Source organism: Mus musculus, chromosome 12, assembly GCF_000001635.26.
Source record: "Mus musculus strain C57BL/6J chromosome 12, GRCm38.p6 C57BL/6J".
Taxonomy (NCBI): domain Eukaryota; kingdom Metazoa; phylum Chordata; class Mammalia; order Rodentia; family Muridae; genus Mus; species Mus musculus.
In genome coordinates, this window is record NC_000078.6 from 113111412 (window position 1) to 113130373 (window position 18962).

General features: G+C 52.9%; 1 protein-coding gene across 20 annotated transcripts in view; it reads left to right on the plus strand.

Moving 5' to 3' along the window:
• Mta1 (metastasis associated 1) overlaps positions 1–18962 on the plus strand; it is a 38959-nt gene that overhangs the window by 13164 nt on the left and 6833 nt on the right. For 10 of the 20 annotated variants that reach the window (XR_003949980.1, XR_001780412.2, NR_157249.1 and 7 more), the window contains 10 exons: positions 735–802; positions 5577–5670; positions 8800–8850; positions 9416–9542; positions 9612–9675; positions 11706–11823; positions 15364–15466; positions 16204–16303; positions 16621–16809; positions 18709–18783. Coding sequence is in view for 12 of the 20 variants with exons in the window: in XM_006515418.2 (XP_006515481.1) it covers positions 735–802; positions 5577–5670; positions 8800–8850; positions 9416–9542; positions 9612–9675; positions 11706–11823; positions 15364–15466; positions 16204–16303; positions 16621–16809; positions 18709–18783 (989 nt within the window). In the remaining 8 variants the exon portion in view is untranslated. Of the gene's footprint in view, positions 1–697; positions 803–5576; positions 5671–8799; positions 8851–9415; positions 9543–9611; positions 9676–11705; positions 11824–15363; positions 15467–16203; positions 16304–16620; positions 16810–18708; positions 18784–18962 lie in introns of those variants that run through there. The other 10 variants (NR_157250.1, NR_157248.1, XM_006515421.2 and 7 more) reach the window with 4 other exon arrangements.

An 18962-nucleotide genomic window follows, 5' to 3' on the forward strand; every position in this document is an offset into this window, starting at 1 on the left:
CCTTGGATTTTGCTCCTCTAGGCTCTGAGGCCCTCTAGCTCTCTGTCTCTAGAGGAGACATCTTGTAATTCTGAGGTGACTGTCTTGTTGGTTGCCTAGAAGCCATGGCTTGTGTTCTGTGTAGTTGCTGTTTCTGTCTGGCAGAGGCCAGGCATGTCCTCCTGGGCTGCAGTGGTCTGTGGTGGTGTAGGACAGACACACGGTTCATGCAACAGCCACTTAGAAAGGGGCCTAGTAGCTTTGAGCAGAGCCTTGGGGTAGCTTTTCAGTTGGAGTTTATGAGGGAAGCTGCAGTTGGTCCCCACAGACTTCCCAGTAAGGCTTGTGCTCCTACAGGCAGTTGATATTGGATGTTTGCGGGCTGCAGGCTCCTCTTAGGCAGCTCCTCTCTCTTGTCTCTCCCTCACACCCCTCTCTGGGCTCTGTCCATCTACTGCTCTGTGGACAGGGTCTGCCAAGGCTCTGCTTGAGGCTCCCAATCAATTCTTTTGGTGTCTTTTTTTTTTTTTTTTAAAGATTTCTTTATTTAATGTATGAGTGATCTATCTGCATGTACACTTGCATGCCAGAAAAGGGCACCAGATCACATAGTTGTGAGCCACCACGTGGTTGCTGGGTATTGAACTGAGCCATCTCTCCAGCCCCTTTGGGGCGGTGGGGGTGGGCTGTCTTAAATGGTGGCAATGACTTAGAGACCTGGTGCTATGTGTTTATGCAGATTTCTCTGTTTGCAGACTATGTCTACTTTGAGAACTCCTCCAGCAACCCGTACCTGATCCGCAGGATTGAAGAGCTTAACAAGGTGAGAGCTCAACACTGCTGCCTGCACCTCCCCGCCCCCCGCCCGTGGAGAGGCTCGATTGGGCCTGCCCTGTTGTGGGTGGTCAGGGTCTTTCTGCCTGGATTTGGATGTCCCTCCAGGAGAGACTGAGAGTGGGTCCGCGACCTCTTGGGGGCCATGTCTAAACTTCTTTAAAAAAATTGTTTTGTTTTATGTGTATGGGTGTTTTGTCTGCATCTATATCTGTGTACCGTGTGGGCGCCTGAGGAGGCCAGAAGAGGGTATTGGGTCCCCTGGAACTGAATGGACTTACAGGTGATTTGAACGGGCATGTGGGTGCTGGGAATCGAACCCTAGTTCTCTGGAGATGCTTTTAACTCCATTCTCCAGCCCTAGCCTAGGCTTCTGGAGGATGAGCTCAGGGTGGCCTTCAGGTCTTGCCAGTTCTCCCTGCCTCATCTCCCAGCACATACTGGTCTCTCTGAGACAGGTGCCCTCATGGACCTGAGTACACACCCAGGACTCAGAGGATACTGGTCACAGTCCAAGGGCGGTCAGTGGCCTTAAGTGCCTGCCACTACTTAACCTATATTCACTCTCCTCCTCCTCTTCCTCCTCCCATTTTTATTAGCCTAGGTGGCTTCTTGGCCACAGGACTACAATGTAAATGGCAGAGTCATCTGCTCTGTCCAGGATAGCCTCGAGGGTACATGAACTATTTCTATACTAGGGGTTCTGTTGGCCTCTGAGCCCAGTAGCTTCCTCTCCCATGGCCTGTGTTTTCTGGGATGCTAGGGGTCCTTGGTATGTCTTAATCCTTGGTCTGGGGATATGGCTGTTCCGTTACTGGAATCCCAGGGGTAACTACATGCCACGCTCCTTTCCATTCTATACTTGGGGAGTGGAGTGGGGTCAGGCCAGCCAAAGTCATAGCCTGCCTGTATGCTAGGAACCTTCTTGTTCTTTCTGGATTGCGAGGAGCTCATGGCTGTTTCCCTACTCTAAGCCTTAAATGTAGCTGAGCCACTCTTGGCTCTAAAGCTAACACACGATTGGAGACTTTACTAGGGTTCTGGGACAGGCAGGCAGGCATGGCAGGCATGTTCCTGCTCTGCTTCCTCCAGTGCTAGGCAGATGACACGGCAGATTTTCCAGACCTGTGGCCCTGAAAACCTGCTCATTCCTGCCAGACTGGGTGGTCCTGAGGCTTCTGTAGTCTTAAGCGCCACAGACCAGTGAGAGGGGCTGTTTCCTTAGACCTCAGATTGTTGGGACCAAACCGTACAGGTGGGGCAAGGCTGGATGTTCCCCCTCAGGTGGCTCTATTGAGCCTGAATGGTCCCTGCCGGTGGCTCCTAATGAAAGCATGGATGTGGCCCCAGATTCTAGGGGTTAGCCTTACCAGCTCCTTGAGGCTCATGTAGCTCAGGCTATGCCATCTGTGGCCTTATGCTGCAGCTGCAGCATCTGCTACTAGCCTGGGGACAGTGTTTGTGTGTATACGTATGCACCTGGGGAAGTCAGAGCATACTGGGAGTTTCTGGAGGCCTGTCATGGCATATAGGTGGGTACTAGTGTTTACTCTGATGTACTTCACTGGCACCAGAGCCCTGACAGGGACCCCATGGGTGACCCTCATCACAGTTGGCAGTAGGCAGAGCAGTAGGTTGAGTGGCTGGAGCTCTCAGTTTGAGCCTAGGCTCTTCGTTCACACATTTCAGTTGCAGAAACTTGGACATGAGCAAACAGGCTTATAGAGGAGTATCCCAGCTGCAGTGAGTGACCAGGTCTGTGCCTGTGTCCCCTGCACCCTGCAGTGAGCAGCTGCAGAGAGTGGCCAGGTCTGTGCCTGTGTCCCCTGCACCCTGCAGTGAGCAGCTGCAGTGAGTGGCCAGGTTTGTGTGCCCTTTTGTGGCCTCGAACTCAGAAATTCGCCTGCCTCTGCCTCCCAGGTGCTGGGATTAAAGGCATGCGCCCATGCCCGGCTAACTCCATCTTTTTGATTGACAATCTAGCATAAGCCTTGCCCACCTCACAGCCAAGTGCAGAGGACATCATATTGGGATTGTGAGTCAGGCTGGCAGGCCCAGTTGTAGACCAGCCAGCCTTGCTGTCTCTCAGGGTCAGACCTCTGTTGCAGGGTGGGGCTCTTGTCTGGGCTTGTGTTTTGACCTTGGCCTTGGACCTCTATAGTGGCTTGCCTTGACTCTAGTCTGTGTGAGGGACTCTAGGTTTCACTTTCAATGTGAGATTAACAAAGCTGTAACACTTGCCCGATATCACTGGATGCCAATCACAGCCAGCATGGTCGACACACATGAAATTGTCTCAAGACCCTGCTACAGAACAGACAAGTATCTTCTGTGATGAGAAAGAAACTCCTGGATTCCAGCACAATGGTTACAGCTATTTTCAAGCTAGTGCTGCCAGCAGGACACAGACCCTCACCCCTAGAATTTAGGAAAGGAACGCCAAAGCTGTATATACAGGCACAGGGTAGGACTCCAGTGCCCACCCAGGTTATGTGAGGGGAGGAAGTACGATGTCCACCATGGCAGTTGACCAAACTCAGAACAGCTTGGAACTTGACTGGCCAGAGCCCTACCTACCCTAGGCTAGAAGAGTAGGCGCTACAGTTGAGGCAAGGTCCCCCCACCCCCACCCCGGGGTGCAGGAAGGTGACAAGGAGCACCTGCTGGGAGTTGAAGCACAAAGTCGAGCAGATGTGTTCCTTACCCCACGCCCAGTGACTGATGATGCCGCAACACCCGGGACTCAGCTTTTCAGCTTTCTGACGCCCACTTTGGGCGACAGGATGAGATGTTAGAGAAGGCAGGTTGATGCAGATGTGAGTATGGAGGGAAGGGGCCTCCAGAGGAGGAGACAGTACGAGCATGTGCTGTGCCAGAGCTCAGAGGGAGGCTCTCACAAGTGACAGAGAGGATGGGGGACAGCTGAATAGCCTTTCTGAGAAGTGGGACAGGAGTGCAGAGACCAGGACACAAGTCAGAAAGCCCAACGCCCACTTAAGACAAGACCTGCCATCCGGTAGGCAGGACTGAACATTGTCATTCAAAGAGAAAGAGGGTGGTGAGTAGTATTGTCCCTGTAGAATCACTTGCAAGGCTGCCCTCTGGGCACACCTGTAGGGACTTATCTTGATTATGTTAAAGTGAGAAGACTCGGCCACGCCCACTGCTGGCGGCACCATTCCATTGCTGGGATCCTGGACTGTGTAAATGGAGAAAGGAGAGCTGAGCTGTAGCATCGAGCTCCACTCTGCTTCCTGACCGTGTGACTAGCTGTCTTAAGCTTCTAGTACTGTGGGACTTCCCTGCCACTGCGGATTGTAACATGGAACTACGAGCCAGACTAAGTCCTTTTCTCCCTTAAGAGGAGTTACTTCTGTCAACTAACTTAGCCACAGCAACAGGAAGAGAAATAAAGGCAAGAGTATAAATGTGGAAGAACATTGAAATACTTGTTGAGGAAACGTCCTGGGCTGTGTGCAGAGTGCGTTCTAGCTACTGTTAGAGCCTGAAATACTTGTTGAGGAAACGTCCTGGGCTGTGTGCAGAGTGCGTTCTAGCTACTGTTAGAGCCTGGAATACTTGTTGAGGAAACGTCCTGGGCTGTGTGCAGAGTGCGTTCTAGCTACTGTTAGAGCCTGGAATACTTGTTGAGGAAACGTCCTGGGCTGTGTGCAGAGTGCGTTCTAGCTACTGTTAGAGCCTGGAATACTTGTTGAGGAAACGTCCTGGGCTGTGTGCAGAGTGCGTTCTAGCTACTGTTAGAGCCTGGGGAAGGCTGGACCCAAGGGGCTTATTTTGCGGGACTTACTGTGAGTGAGTACCCGGTATGATACTTCACCATAGTGACATCTCACAGACACAGGGGCCGTAGAAGGATGGTCTGAGCACAGGAAGGGTAGCGTTCTGTTGGATGAGGCTCTGGGTGTCCACAGACTGTGCCAGTGTGAGTGAGTGAACAGAACAGGGCTGATAGAAAGGACGACAAGACAGACAGTCACCTTGTGTAGGACTTAATTTATGCGTCCCCCACTCAAGGTGGGAAAGCCAGTCAGGGTTATAACCTTACATAATTGCAACATTATTATATTATTATTAGTTTTTAGACAGGGTTTCATGGTGTAGTCCTGAATTGCTGGAATTCACTATATAGACCAGGATGGTCTTACACACAGAGATCTGTCTGCTCCTGCCTCTCAAATCTCACTGGGATTATAGGTATGCCTTGCATTATTTATCATTTATGTGAACCCTGACAAGTTGTTTAATATTCTCTGCTAGTGCCAGCATGCAGCTTGTCACAGGAGTTCAGGTTGGGACGCACAGTTGAGGTTCCTGTTGGTGCTGTGGGTCTCCAGTGCTGGCCGCCCAGTGGAGGGAGGGCAGTGTTGGAGCCTGGGGTAGAAGGGAAGGAGAGAAGTTGCAGTCTGTGTCAGGGCTGTCCTTAGGATTTCTGGTAAAGCAAGCAGGGCCTCTACTGCTTTAGGGCCACTGTCTTGGTGGGGCCCTGGCAGGCAATGTAGAACCTTGTGGGCGCAGGTTACTGGGTAGTAGTCTGGTGTGTATTCCCTTTGGCTCACACTTACTGGCTTTGGATGTGTCAGGTATGGGGCTCACTCCTTGGGGCCCTACACCTGGGCTCTAGCATTGGAGATCTGTCATTTTCTTTTAAATGTTTCTGGGGCCTTGGTTGGGGGTGCAGGTCCTATATTGAAGCCCCTGTTGGGAGCTTACATTGATGAGATAACTCTCTCTTGCTGTTACAGACAGCCAACGGGAATGTGGAGGCCAAAGTGGTGTGTTTCTACAGAAGGCGGGACATTTCCAGCAGCCTCATCGCGCTGGCGGACAAGCATGCAAGTGAGTCTCAGCCTTTCTCCTGGGATGATAATGCCTGTCCCCTTCAGTGCCTGCTCTCGAGTCCTGGCTTCACAGGCCATTCTATTCCGCTGGCTTGCTTTCCCTGTGTGTAGCTGACTCTGCTGATGAACCTTTATAGCTATGTGCAGTTCCCTCTCGGGTCTTGTTTACCCATGGGCTAGCGTGCAACATCCCTCTTCGTGCTACTTGCCAGTGTCTGTGCTCATAGTTACGGTGAGCCCAGGAAGCTGGTGTGCCTGGCTCTTGGCTTGAGAGCACTGGGCAGAGGGTAAGGAAGGTGCTGGCTCAGAGAAGAGGCTGTGGTCACTGCCTGACCCTCGAGACAGATGGTTTTCATGTTACTGGAGATGTCTACTGTGCCCTCAGTGTTTTCAGAAATAAAGACCTTTCTCCTTACTCGGGGTAACTCAAGCCCAAGCCTGATAAGCGTGGTCCAAAGGCACTTTGCCTACTGGACACATGCCTGGTGCTCCTGCTTAGGGTCTGATCGCTCACTGACACAGACCCCCTTAGACCTGCGGTGTTTTGTATGCCTGGGTACATACCTGGAGCAGGGCTTTGTGAATGAGGGACAACTGCTGAGCCCTGCCTGCTCGACCTGGGGGACGTTCCCCGTGCCATGCACATCTGCTCACCTGGGGTTCTCCTGAGCCTGAGAACTGTGAGGCTGTGGTCACTGTGGGTGCTGTCTCAGCAGGTGAGGAGCAGAGTAACTTTCCATCAAGAATTCAATGAGAGCGGTCTCTGACACTTTAGCTTGGTGAAGGGCTCAAGACCCAGTCATATAGCACACAGGCACGCACGCACACATGAGCGCACATACACAAGCAGACACATGCATGTTGATTGTCCCCATTCCTAACGGGTGGGGGTAGGGTTGTAGAAGCCAGCATCTCTTTGTGGTGGCAGCCGGCCAAATGGGGACTCTAGAAACCTACCTTAAGCAGGAGTGCTTGAGAGGCAGGTGTCCAGAACTGGCTGTCCTCCTCAGCTCTGGGACTGGGTTAGGGAGGGGTGAGAAGGACTAGGGCCGACTTTAGAGCAGGGCTGGCGTTTGGTGAAGTCCCTGTCATCCTATAGGCAGCCCCGGGGGACTCTCACTAGCACAGCATTTTGAGCCTTTCATTTCATTTCCAAAATGAAAATGCAGTTCCTAGCTTAGACCAGGTCCCGTGTTTAGGACTGCTTTTTGGATACAAAGTTGGGCTCCTTGACCTCTGACCTCAAAGCTCATACTCTGGCCTCTAGTTGCACGTGCCCGATGCTCCTGCCCCGTGAATGTTTGACATAATGACCTAATTGTAGCCCTATAGGTGTGGGTCCCAAGTCTCCAGTAATGCTGGGGCCATCTTGTGTCCACTACAGTGGAGGGGGGAGTCTGCTGGAAGGGCAGTGGTCTGCTCTAAGAGCCCGTGCATGGTTCTTAAACCTTCTCGATGCTGTTTGGATGCCCCGGAGGTGCTGCTGTGTCTGTGGAGGACTCGGGCAATCCCGGGCAGTTCCCTCAGGGTGGAGCCTCCCAGACCAGGCCTCACACTGTGCTCCTAGGAAAACTGCTCAGGGCTTCTCTGGCCAGGCTTCCTGAGAGCCTCATTAAGCCAATAAGGCAGGCCGTCAGTGTGGCAGGGTTTGCAGGCTGACTCTTGGCCTACCTTATGATTAGTGAGTGCCCCATTTCCTGGTGCTGCCTCATGGTTACATACAGCTTCTTATATCCAAGGCACACACATCTGACTGCACAGTATGGTCCATAACATGGAAGCTAGAGACTCTGAGAGGGCCCTGCCTTTTGGTTCCCAGTTGGTGACCTGCCAGGGTGTCCAACCGAAGCCCTGCTCCTCTCAGATGGGACGTCTGACACTGTAGCCTGTGGTGCATGTAGAGCAGGGGCCCCTTCCAGATGCCCACAGAGGGAACTGTGGCCTGGCCTCTACTCAGTACCTCCAGAGCAAGGGTAGAGCTTAGCAGAGTGTGACTAAAGGTGGCCTGAGATAGGCTCTGGGTTGGGAGTGGAGGTTGGGGCTGTCCCATCTGCCTTCAGGATTGGCCGTCTGAAAGGTCTCTAGGGAGAGCTGGAGCTAGGGGCTGTGCATATAGCAATGATACGGTCTGGTCCTGCTGCAGGCCTAGAAGAGGGTATTCTGGGACCACTCAATGCCTGTGTCAGGGTTGGTGGGGGAACTGTACCTGGGGATTTGACATTGATACAGCCCACAGGTCCATTTATCAGTGGAGTCATAGCTAAGTCCCCTAGATGTGTACTACAGAGTGGACATACCCAAAAGCTGACCTCTGAGTGGTTGTTGGCTGGGCCTCATGTAATTATGATCTTAGGCTCTAGATGATGTGTGTGCATAGCTCCTGGCTGCTGGGCAGGAGCTGTTCTGGACAGACCTGCCTGCCTCCTGTTTAGGAGGAAAATGGCTTAGTAGAGATGCCCCAGGCTTCTGGGACCCAGTAATCCTGAAAACTAACCTACATCCCTGCCTCCGTTAAGATGCCCGAGGCTAGGGATATCTCTTCCCAAAGTACCAGAATACCCTGCAGTCAACACAAGGGGGCAGCAGAGAGCAGCCATATCTGTCAGGCTTATTGGAAACTGTGGGTGTCAGCAGGGTGATAGGGCCTTCATAGTGCACACTATTCCATACTCCCCAATTTGGGGATCTAGATGAGGCTAAAAGAATATTTTGTTGGCTTGGGGTAGTGAGCAGTGACCACAGTGCTGAGGTGCACATCTCCCAGGAGTCAGCATCCTCCCTGCTGGCCTGTTGCTGTTCTCTTGCCCGTGTTTGGAGGCCTGGACTCCTGTACTTGACTTTTAGGGGAGGAGCTAGCTCATGATTGCTGCAGTGTGTGAGAGCAGTCTGGCAGGGGCAGACAGAAGCTACACACACAGGGGTCTCAGGTAGTAGTTGGAAGAGGGGTGGGTGGGCAGCCTGAATACTGGAGCAGTTAGGGGACATAGGTAGTCTTTGGCTGGGTGGTATTTGTCCTCCACTGGGAGGCCTGTGGCCCCCATGTCTCCTCGGTCCGGGCCCTGGGCAGGGAACAAGCGCTAGCACTGGCCCTAACCTGCTATCTGGGCGCTGTCTGTCTGTTATGTAGCCCTGTCAGTCTGCTATAGAGCCGGACCGGGGGCGGACACCGGCGAGGAAGGTAAGAGCCGACCTCTGCAAGGAGGGCGTCCTCGCGTCTGTGTCCCTGGGCTGGGGCGGGCGATGCACCCAGGATGCATCCTGGATGGGCTGCCTGCATGCCCATCCCTGTGTCCCCTGACTGCCGGTCGGCTGAGGGCTGAAACCCCCTGTTTAGCCTGTAGCCAGGCCTTGGTTATGGCTCAGGCTTCAAGAGGTGGTCCTGCTGGTGCAGATCTGCTGTGTTTTGTGTGGACCCTCTGGCCTCAGGCTGGCGGATGAACCCCCCTGTCCTGAACACGTAGTGTACCCATGTTTTCCTGCCTCTCTGCCTGCTGCTTCTGAGGCGGTCTGAGCACTGTCTTCATCTTCCCATCCTGATGTTGAGCCCTACATTGCAGGGTTCCAGGGCACCTGTGGAGGCCTGCCCAGAGCTCCTGAGCCACCTTGGAATGGACAGGAGATGTGCTAGGCAGGGAAGTGACCCTGCTGGGCTTGGTGCCCCGCACGAGGGAGAGCTAACTTGGGAGCTGGGGCTGCCAGGTACCATCTTCAGAGATGTCTGACGGGGCCTCTTTGTCCTCTAGGGGAAGTGGAGGAGGAGGTAGAAAACCCAGAGATGGTGGACCTGCCTGAGAAACTTAAGCATCAGCTGCGGCATCGAGAACTGTTCCTGTCTCGGCAGTTGGAGTCTCTGCCTGCCACCCACATCAGGTAGTTCTCACAGCCCTACCTGGCACCTGACTGCCTGCTCCTCCTCCACCTACCCACTCTCTCTTCCAGGGGCAAGTGCAGTGTTACCCTGCTCAATGAGACGGAGTCACTCAAGTCCTACTTGGAGCGTGAGGTAAGAACTTCCCTCCTGTCTTCTGGCCTGGCCCTTTTCCTTACACTTCATCTTCTTCCTTACCCACGGTACCCTGTCACCAAGGCATTCTTTCAAGGTGTGACCTCTGTGTGGAGGTCCCCGCTCTAGGGAGTAAAATGGTTGGAGCTGGTGAGCACTTTTGCCTCACTAACAGGACTCCAGGAACAAGAGTTACCTTGTCTCCTACCTGAGTGCTTGCAAAAAAAGCCTTGTGGGTGTCACATGGGAAACAGAAACTTACACAGGCCACCTCTGTCCACAATCTAAAGTGATCCCTGTGGCCAAAGACCTTGGTCGGCACTGCTGCATTTGGGGCAGGTAGTTCTTATGTAGGGTCGCTTTGGACATAGTTAGGTGTCACGTATTAGATGTCACCCCCAAGAAACTAGTGCCTCAGAGGAAGCAAGGTCCCTTAAGATGTTGTAGGACACCACTGCTGGGAAGGTCAGGCTTCTGAGGCCAGATGGCTGGCTGGCGTGTCAGTCTCCTGGAGGATGTGGCAGTTGAAAGGGATGCTAAGCCAAGTAAGAAGCATGCATGCACTGTCTGTCTGTCTCTCTCACACACATACACACACACACACACACACACACACACACACACACACACACACACACACACACACACACACTAGCTCGGGTGGCCTAGACAGGCCTCACTCACTGCGTGGCCAGGATGGAGGAATCCGTCCTACGCTCAGCTTACACCCCTTACACAGGGATCTTGTCCAAATGCAGAGCTCACTGAGAAGCCCGCGTTCTCAGCTGTAGCCCTACTCCGGCCATGCAGAGCCCAGAAAGAGTTGGGTGTGGTGGTTCAGCTTTTGCTGCGTGAGCCCCTTCAGGGCTGGGAATCTGAGCCGCCATGAGATGTGCACCTCAGCACTCCAGGCAGGGACTCACTGAGAGAGAAGGCCATCCACGTCTCAGACAGTAGCCAAGAGAAGGGAGGCCTAGCATGACCATGCCACCCAGACTCTCCTCCGCAGTGACAGGCCTGAGTCAGCACCACTGTCCACTGAGTGGACCGGACCCCTGGAAAGGCAGCAGTCGTTGACTAACACCTCCATGCAGTGGCCAAGAGGAGTTAGTGGTTTTCAGAGTGGTAGCAGGAAGAATGGAAGCTGGAAAAGGGGGAGTTGTAAGTCGTGGGGTGGAATGTGAAGGTGAGGGGCCAGCTGCCAAGGAGCTGTGGATGAGCTGGGCAATAGACCCAGGAACAGGGAGCACTGAGGGCCCAGGTGGTGACGGGAGGGAGGAGGGTGACCTTGGGCCCAGGAGACCACTACTCAGAACTAACACCATGCTGATTGTATGGAGTGAGGCTGGGCTTAAAGCCTGACACAGGAAAGATTAAGAAAGGCTGTGTTGTGTGAGTGTCAGCCTGCTGGCCAGGCACAGAGCATCAGAGTCAGCCATGAGGATGCAGCCTGGTATGGTCTGTAGCGCTGTGCTTGGTGCCTCTTCATGTGCTTGCCTGCCTTCAGCATGGAGAATTTATTCCTAGATACCATGTTTTTTTTTTTTTTTTTGCGCTCATAAGTTGATTTCCCTGCTCCCCTCCCCCCATCCCCCAGGGGTAGTGGTGATGTTTGAGACAGGTTCTCATGTAGCCCTGGCTGTCTTGGAGCGCACTATGTAGACCAGGCTGGCCTCACTCACAGAACTCTGCTTGTTTCTGATTCTCAACTGCTGGGGTTAAGGGAGTGTGCCACTGTGCCTGGCCTTCATTAGCTGAGTTTCAAAAGGTTGCAGTGACAGAAAGACAGTGGCTTTTGTGAGGGGGCTGTACACAGCAGCCTTGAGAGCCCCTCACCAGGCAAGTACCCTCTAGCAGTTTGATGAGGACTCACCTAGTCCTTACTTCACTTCTGTTGCTGCAGGGCTTCTGCCCTGGGTCCTGGACAGGCAGGACCACATCCCTCACCCTCAGAACTGGACTGGCTTGTTGGATGCAGCTAGAAGAGAACACTTGTCTGACACCTCTGTCTTGTATGTGGTATTTTTCAGGATTTCTTCTTCTACTCTCTAGTCTACGACCCACAGCAGAAGACCCTCCTGGCTGATAAAGGGGAAATTCGTGTAGGAAACCGGTACCAGGCTGACATCACTGACTTGCTGAAAGAAGGTGAGGTTCAGGCTGGGCCAGCAGCATGGAGGAGGCTGGAGGTAGTACTTGTAGCTTTTACCTAGGCTTCAGCTCCTCCAAGCCTCCGTCCTAGTGGACATTGGCATCCAGCCGCAAGGCTCAAACCCTAGAGCCGCCTGTTGAGCCCTGTGGCTCCTTGACCTCGGATTTCCCTTTGGTAGCTCATTATGAGTTTGATTTTATACTGTTTCTGCTAGGAAAGTATTCTGCCACGTGCCACATTCCCACCCTTGTTCCTTACTTATTTTATTCTTTTGCCTGCATGTATGTCAGGGCACCACTTGTGTGCAGTGTCTATGGAAGTCAGAAGGCATTAGGGTTAGAGAAGGTTGTGAGCCTCCCTGTGGGGGCTAGGAGGTGAGTGAGCCCAGGTTTCCTGGGAAAGCAGTCAGTGCTGTTAACCACTGAGCCATTTCCCCAGCTCCATCCCATGTTTTTTGAGACAGGGTCTCATTTATTTATATAGCCCAAACTGACCTTGAACTTGCCTTCCTCTTTGGCAAACCATCACACCTGGCTCATTATAATTCTACATTCATGGTGTGTGTGTGTGTGTGTGTGTGTGTGTGTAGAGTCTGGTTTTTCATTCCCCAATGTGAGACTCAGGAATCCAATTTGTCCTTCAAGTCCTTAGTGTACTTTGGAGGTCAGAGGACAATTTGTAGAGTTGGTTCTGTCCTCTCACGTGGTTCTGGAGGCTGAACTCAGGTTGTCAGGCTTAGCAGCAAGCACCTTAGCGTACTGAGTCATCTCACCAGCCCCTCCCCATTCGGGGGGTTAAAATGTCTGTCTGTCTGTCTGTCTTCCTTCCTTCCTTTCTTCCTTCCTTCCTTCCTTCCTTCCTTCCTTCCTTCCTTCCTTCCTTCCTTCCTTTCATTCATTCATTCATTCATTCATTCATTCATTCATTCATTCATTCATTCATGTAGGGGTTTAGTCAGGAATGCCCTACAAGAATTGAGTCTATCCTAGGTGGCAGCAGAGATCAAACTCAGGTTGTCAGGCCTGGTGGGAAGTGCGAGCAGATTGACATGAGCTGGCTCAGACCTGGCATCCAAGGCGTGCAGGTCCCTTCCACATCTCGCCTCAGCATCCCTGGCAAAATGCTCTGATGGGCTCCAGATGCTCTGTCTCCTAAGGAAGCACTCAGCCTCTGACCCAGTCAGGCTCCGCATTTCTGGAACTGTTGGCTTAGCTGGGACTGGGGGCTCAGAGAGCACCACTTCCGTGCACCAAGTCTCTGAGGCAATTGCTGTTTGGTTGTTTTGGGGGCCTCAGCTACAGCTTGTCATATGCTAGGACAGTGTGCTGCCTTCAGGGTGGCTGGCCCGACGTAGCACCTGTTTCCTGCGTTTTCCATGCCCTTCCCTTTGCCTTGTGGTTTCTGTTTGATTTTCTGGTGTTTGTTGGACCTCAGAATGAGGTGCTAAGCCCACTTGGGTGGCAGCTGGGTGTGGCCTGGCTGTTGGAGTAGGTGCGTCCCTCTGAGCTGTGTATGGGAGGCTGGTCTTTTCTGACTTCTGTTCCGTGCTTGAGCCTCGTTACCCTGTCTCTAACACCTGGGCCTCCAGATGCCCATGCACAACCTCATAGCCAGAGCCAGCCAGTTGCTGCCTGTTCAGCTTATTCCCCAAATAGCCCCAGCCTTAAAGCTCTGTAGACAGGCCTGAACTCTGTCCAGCCTCCTAACTCTGAAGCCACGGTATCCGCTTTCTCAGCCTGACTGAAGGGAAGTGTCAGAGGGAAGTGTCAGAGGCCAGCCGAGGCTGTCACAGTCACATGAACTTACACAGGGACCAGAGAGGTGGGAGAGGTCTCAAAGGTCAGAGGACCTTGCTTTCAGCCTCTGTTTCTCAGAATCAAGCTGCTCCAGGTGTCCCAGGCATGTGTGGGCTCATTGGCTAGTGCTAGGAGAACCCCCAAGAAAGCTATGCTTTGTCTGTGGGGCCTGCCTGTGAAAAAAAGCAGGACCTCAGGGGAGTCTCCAGCTACCACAGTGTCCTCCTCCTTCCTAGTCTCTGCAGCCTTTCGACACAAAGGTCAGCGGCTTCCCCATGGTATCTGTCTTCAAATTAAGCTTTTAGCCGGGCGTGGTGGCACATGCCTTCAATCCCAGCACTTGGGAGGCAGAGGCAGGCGGAGTTCTGAGTTCAAGGACAGCCTGGTCTACAGAGAGAGTTCCAGGACAGCCAGGGCTACACAGAGAAACCCTGTGTAATTTAAAAAATTAAACTTTTAGAATATGTGTGTGTGTGTGTGTGTGTGTGTGTGTGTGTGTGTGTGTGTGTGTGTGTACACACCTCCTGTCTGGACAAGACCAGAAGTGTTGCATCTCTTAGAGCTGGAGATACTAATGTTTGTGAGCTCTGGTAGACAGGAGTACTGGAAATTGGAACTTAAGACCTTTGGAAGAGCAATGTATGCTCTTGACGGCTGAGCCATGTCTCCGCCCCAGTGTGTGCATTTTGAATGATGACATGGAATGCTTGCCTTCATTCACTGTATTGGAAATTTCAAAGTGAGTGATTCTGGTTGAGTTCCACAGGCATTCTTTGCTCTCTGTTCCAGGCAGTTACAGATCATTTGCTATGAACAGCACCTTGGTTTTGGGGACCTTAGAATGTCAAGGGTTGTACCCTGTGACACCCCCCACCCCCCGATTAAGCACAGTTCACATCAAGACTGAAACCCACTCACAACATTGGGGGAAAGGCCACTGTCCTGGGCCTGCATAGGCTGGAGTTTGTAGCCTCCAGCTGTAGCCTGTGAGCATCGGAGAACCTGATAGTTCCATTCCTCCCATGGCTCCTGCCGGGTCTTCTGCAGGGGTGGGACCCTCATCCTCTGTGACTAGCTGGTCATAAGAGCTCCCTTGCCTTGCTCTGCTCTGTCCTGGATTTAGGACCCATAGACAGTAACTCTCCAAAGGGTCAGGAATATCTTCTTGGCGACAGACATCCAGTCCTTCTGTTACTCAGTGTCCTGACTAGGAACCCCGTATTCTTCGGGAACTCAAGTGTAGGCTGTTCATGGCCACATGGTGCGTTGATGCCAAGGGCCAAAGGGGAGTTGATGGGATCTGATGCAAACTGGAAGCTTGATACCTTCACTCAATTATGAATGTAGCCCTTGGCTGGAGACTCAGACAATGGACGACTATGGGATATCTCCTGGGGCCTTTCCCTAGAGTCAGGCCTGGCCTGGCTCGTGACAAAATTCTCCTTGGAACTCTTGGTCCTGCTGTATGTCTTTTAATGAGTATACAGTTATTTCATCAGGAATTGTCCCCTAACTCCCAGAATAATAGAAATCCAAGAGCAGAGTACCTGACCCCTACCCAACCCCTCAGGTCACTCCAGCCCCAAGGGGTGTGTGTGTGTGCCAGCCTCTCCTCCAAGCCAGCATCTCATATCACCTGGGGAGAAGTGGCACCATGGGACCATGGGCAGACTTTTGGTTACGCTGGACTGTTCTCCACAGCCTTTGCTGTTCTCCCTGAGCCACATTTGTTCCCTGTAGGTGAGGAGGACGGCCGCGATCAGTCAAAACTGGAGACCAAGGTGTGGGAAGCCCACAATCCACTTGTGGATAAGCAGATTGACCAGTTTCTGGTGGTGGCCCGGTAAGTTCAGTAAGCAGAGGCCAGCAGGATGTTGCCTGGAGCAGTGTGGTGGGTCTTGGGGACATGGAGCCTTAATTTGTACATCCAATATGGGGGTCCATGGTCTTATCCCTGTTTCTTGCTCAGACCTCTTCCTGAGTATGAATGCAGCCTTTTAAGGCTGCAGATGTCCCTGGAGTCCTGTGTCAAGTGCTCCTGGGCATCTTCTTCTCACTGTGTGCCCTAAGGGCTGTCTCCACCATGGGCAGGGGCTTCTTCCAGGGCTAGGCTAGGACTTAGCTAAAGAGCTCCTGGCTGGTTGAGTGGGAGGCTAGCGGCTGTTTGAATGAAGAAGATAGGGCCCCACAATCAGTGCTGAGCCCCCAGAGCAGTTGTGGCTCAGCAAATCCCAGCATGGCCTAGGAGGGACCTGTCTACATTTGCTACAGACAGTGAGGCTTAGTGTCCCAGGTCTGAGGCAGCTCCCAATGCAGTGACCTCCAGCAGACACACATGGATAGACAGACTTCTCTCAGCCAGCATTGAGTCATGTTTTGTATGTTGCGTGTCCTCTGATTCTTTCATACCTGGGGACTTGTGCCACCACGTGCATCTACAGCTACCTGAGCCCCTCCAGAGCTGAGCCCCAGAGACCCTTTGGTGGGTGTAGCACCTGGGTCCTGGCCCTCACTGACTGGCCTGGTGGAGCCCGTCCCTCCAGGTCAACTCCGGTGGTCAGTGGGTCTCCTTCTCCCCAGCTCTGTGGGTACCTTTGCACGGGCCCTGGATTGCAGCAGCTCCGTGCGGCAGCCTAGCCTGCACATGAGTGCCGCAGCGGCCTCCCGAGACATCACCCTGGTGAGTGGGCCACTTGCCACCTCTCCTGTTTTCTTCTGGGGTCCAGCACCGACCTAGACACAGGGGTCCTAGCAAGGTAACTAAGGACTCAGGACTCCAGCCTTTCCTGGTGTACCTTAGATTTATCTAACATGCTAAGGGAGTTAGGGAGGGCTTCTCCCCCGCCCCCAACTCCCCCCGGGAGGGGCTTGGCAGCTACTAGATTGTCACCTTGAGACCTGAAGGGGTGGGGGTGGGGGGTCACATCTTGGATGCAGGAAGACACTCCTTAGAGCCTGGGGACAGCCTGGTCCCAGGGGAACCCTGCTGTCTTGCAGTTCCATGCTATGGACACGCTGCACAAGAACATCTACGACATCTCCAAGGCCATCTCGGCCCTCGTGCCCCAGGGTGGGCCAGTGCTCTGCCGCGATGAGATGGAGGAGTGGTCCGCATCAGAAGCCAACCTTTTTGAGGAAGCTCTGGAAAAATATGGGAAAGATTTCACCGACATTCAACAAGATTTTGTAAGTGCTTAAGCAGGTTGGGGGAGTGGCTATCAGGCCCCATCTCTCAATGGCCAGGCCTCTGCCCTCTCAGTCCAGGGATGGTGTGGCTAGCAGTGAACATTGGGCAGGCACAGCAGCTCACTGGAGCTAGGATACTGCTGTGGAGGAGGTTCTCTTGGAAGCATCCTCAAGACTTAACAGTTGCCCAAACTTGTTTTTGGTTTTGTTGTTGTTGTTGTTGTTCTTAAGCTGAACCTCACTCCTGTGTGCAGTTCTAGCAAGTCTTCAGGGTCTTTAATGTGGGAGAGCTGAGTTCTCAGAGGTCCCCCCACCCATACCCCACACCCCAAAAAAACTTCCCAAAAGACTGAATAGTGTTAAACTTGACTAAAAGCCTACAGGCACTCTGGAGTGCATATCTGTTATCTGTATGAGGTGAGGTAGCTGGGCCACCTTCATACAGCCTTGAGGAGGTGGCGTTTCTAGGATCCAGGGTGTAGTAAGCGGACTGTATGGACACTAAGTGGACTCCAATGGACATTGGAGCGCTATGAAAATAGCAAGACTGACTGAGCATGGTGAAACGTGCCTGTAATCCTAGCACTGAGAAGGCTGAGGCAGGAGGATCCAGCCTGGGAAACTGCTACAAACAAACAAGTCAGCTCATTAGCAAACCGGAACCAGGGTGGCAGAGCTGGGAGCATGCAGAGTGCTGATGTAGGCTGGAGGCCTGAAGGGGTGGACCTGGCGGGGGCTCGGGTGCTGGTCACTCCCAGGGCCACAGTACCCACAGCTCAACGACCTGGGGTGCAACTGGATTAAAAAAATACCAACCAAATGACGTGAGCAGAGCCTCTTAGATGAAAGTAGCACTAGGAAGACAGTGATGAGAACTGAGCTGGCAGCTCTGGAGAGTCTCTGTGCTTCTAGACATGGTTCAACAGGTAAACTGAGTCTGTCGGACTCTGGAGAGAAGCTTGCCGGAGAGCAAGGCTGACTGGGCGAGAGGATCGAGTGAACCAGGCACAGAAACAGGGCTCTACCGAACACAGGCAGACTCACCTTTGCATAGCTCATGCCACTCAACACTTCATGAGTCTGCTCACAGGAAATTGTTCGTAGATAAAGCTCAAAGATCTAAAGAGACAATGTTTGCAGGTGACATTTAACCAGCACACAGCCTTTAAAGACTGAAGTTGCCAGCCTTGGTGTGTAGCTCAGTGGGAGAACGCATCCCTTGTATGTAGGACACCCTGGTTCTGATCCCTGCCACTGCCAACAGACCGACCAAACAGTAACTCAGGGGAGAAGACGAAACTTGAGTGATGTAGCTGGTGGCCCAGGGAGCACTGGAAGGAGGCACAGGGTTAGGGGCTTGTAGCTGTGTGCTGAAAGAGAGAAACCTTAGGTGCTTGACACTGGAAAGAAACACATAACGGGAAGGACAAAGAACATGGAAAAGTCGCCCTGGAGCTCAGTAACCCAGAGAAGCGGGAGGTTTGGCGTTCCAGCCAAGGAGTTAAGAATGTGGGCCGTGGGGAGGCCTCTCATTCAAGCCCCTGAGAATGGGTGATTCCAACAAATTCACCCCTCTCTGGTTCTGGAAGCTGAGAAGTCCTGGTTGAGGGACTTGAGCCGATCTTGTCCATACATCTCTGATTCTTGGTAAGAACAGAACCAAGTTATGGTCATCTCCTTCCAGGCATAATGGTAATTGTTTTAGCTTGGATTTTCAGGGAAGAGCAAGGTCAACCAGATACCTGCTATGGTCTTGCTGTGTTTAATGAACACTGGGGGCGGGGTGCCGTTAGTGGGAGACCTGATGTGATACCCAGCACTGCCTCTGCCACTCTTCTCCTTCGCCTGTGTGGGCAGCAGCCCTGTTCTGCCACCCATCGTGTTGCCTTGTCCCCGCAGCTCCCATGGAAGTCGCTCACCAGCATCATTGAGTATTACTACATGTGGAAGACCACCGACAGATACGTCCAGCAGGTAGACCATCCACTCTCGCACCACGCTATCCGTCCTCTCCAATCCCCACATAGCCACATTACATTTGTTCATACTTTCCCAGCGGCCTCCCCTTAAGCCCTAGAGCAAAGAGGAAGGAGCTGGGGTCACTAGAGGACTCACAGACTGGGAGGAAGGGACATTCCTCACCCTTAGCCAGC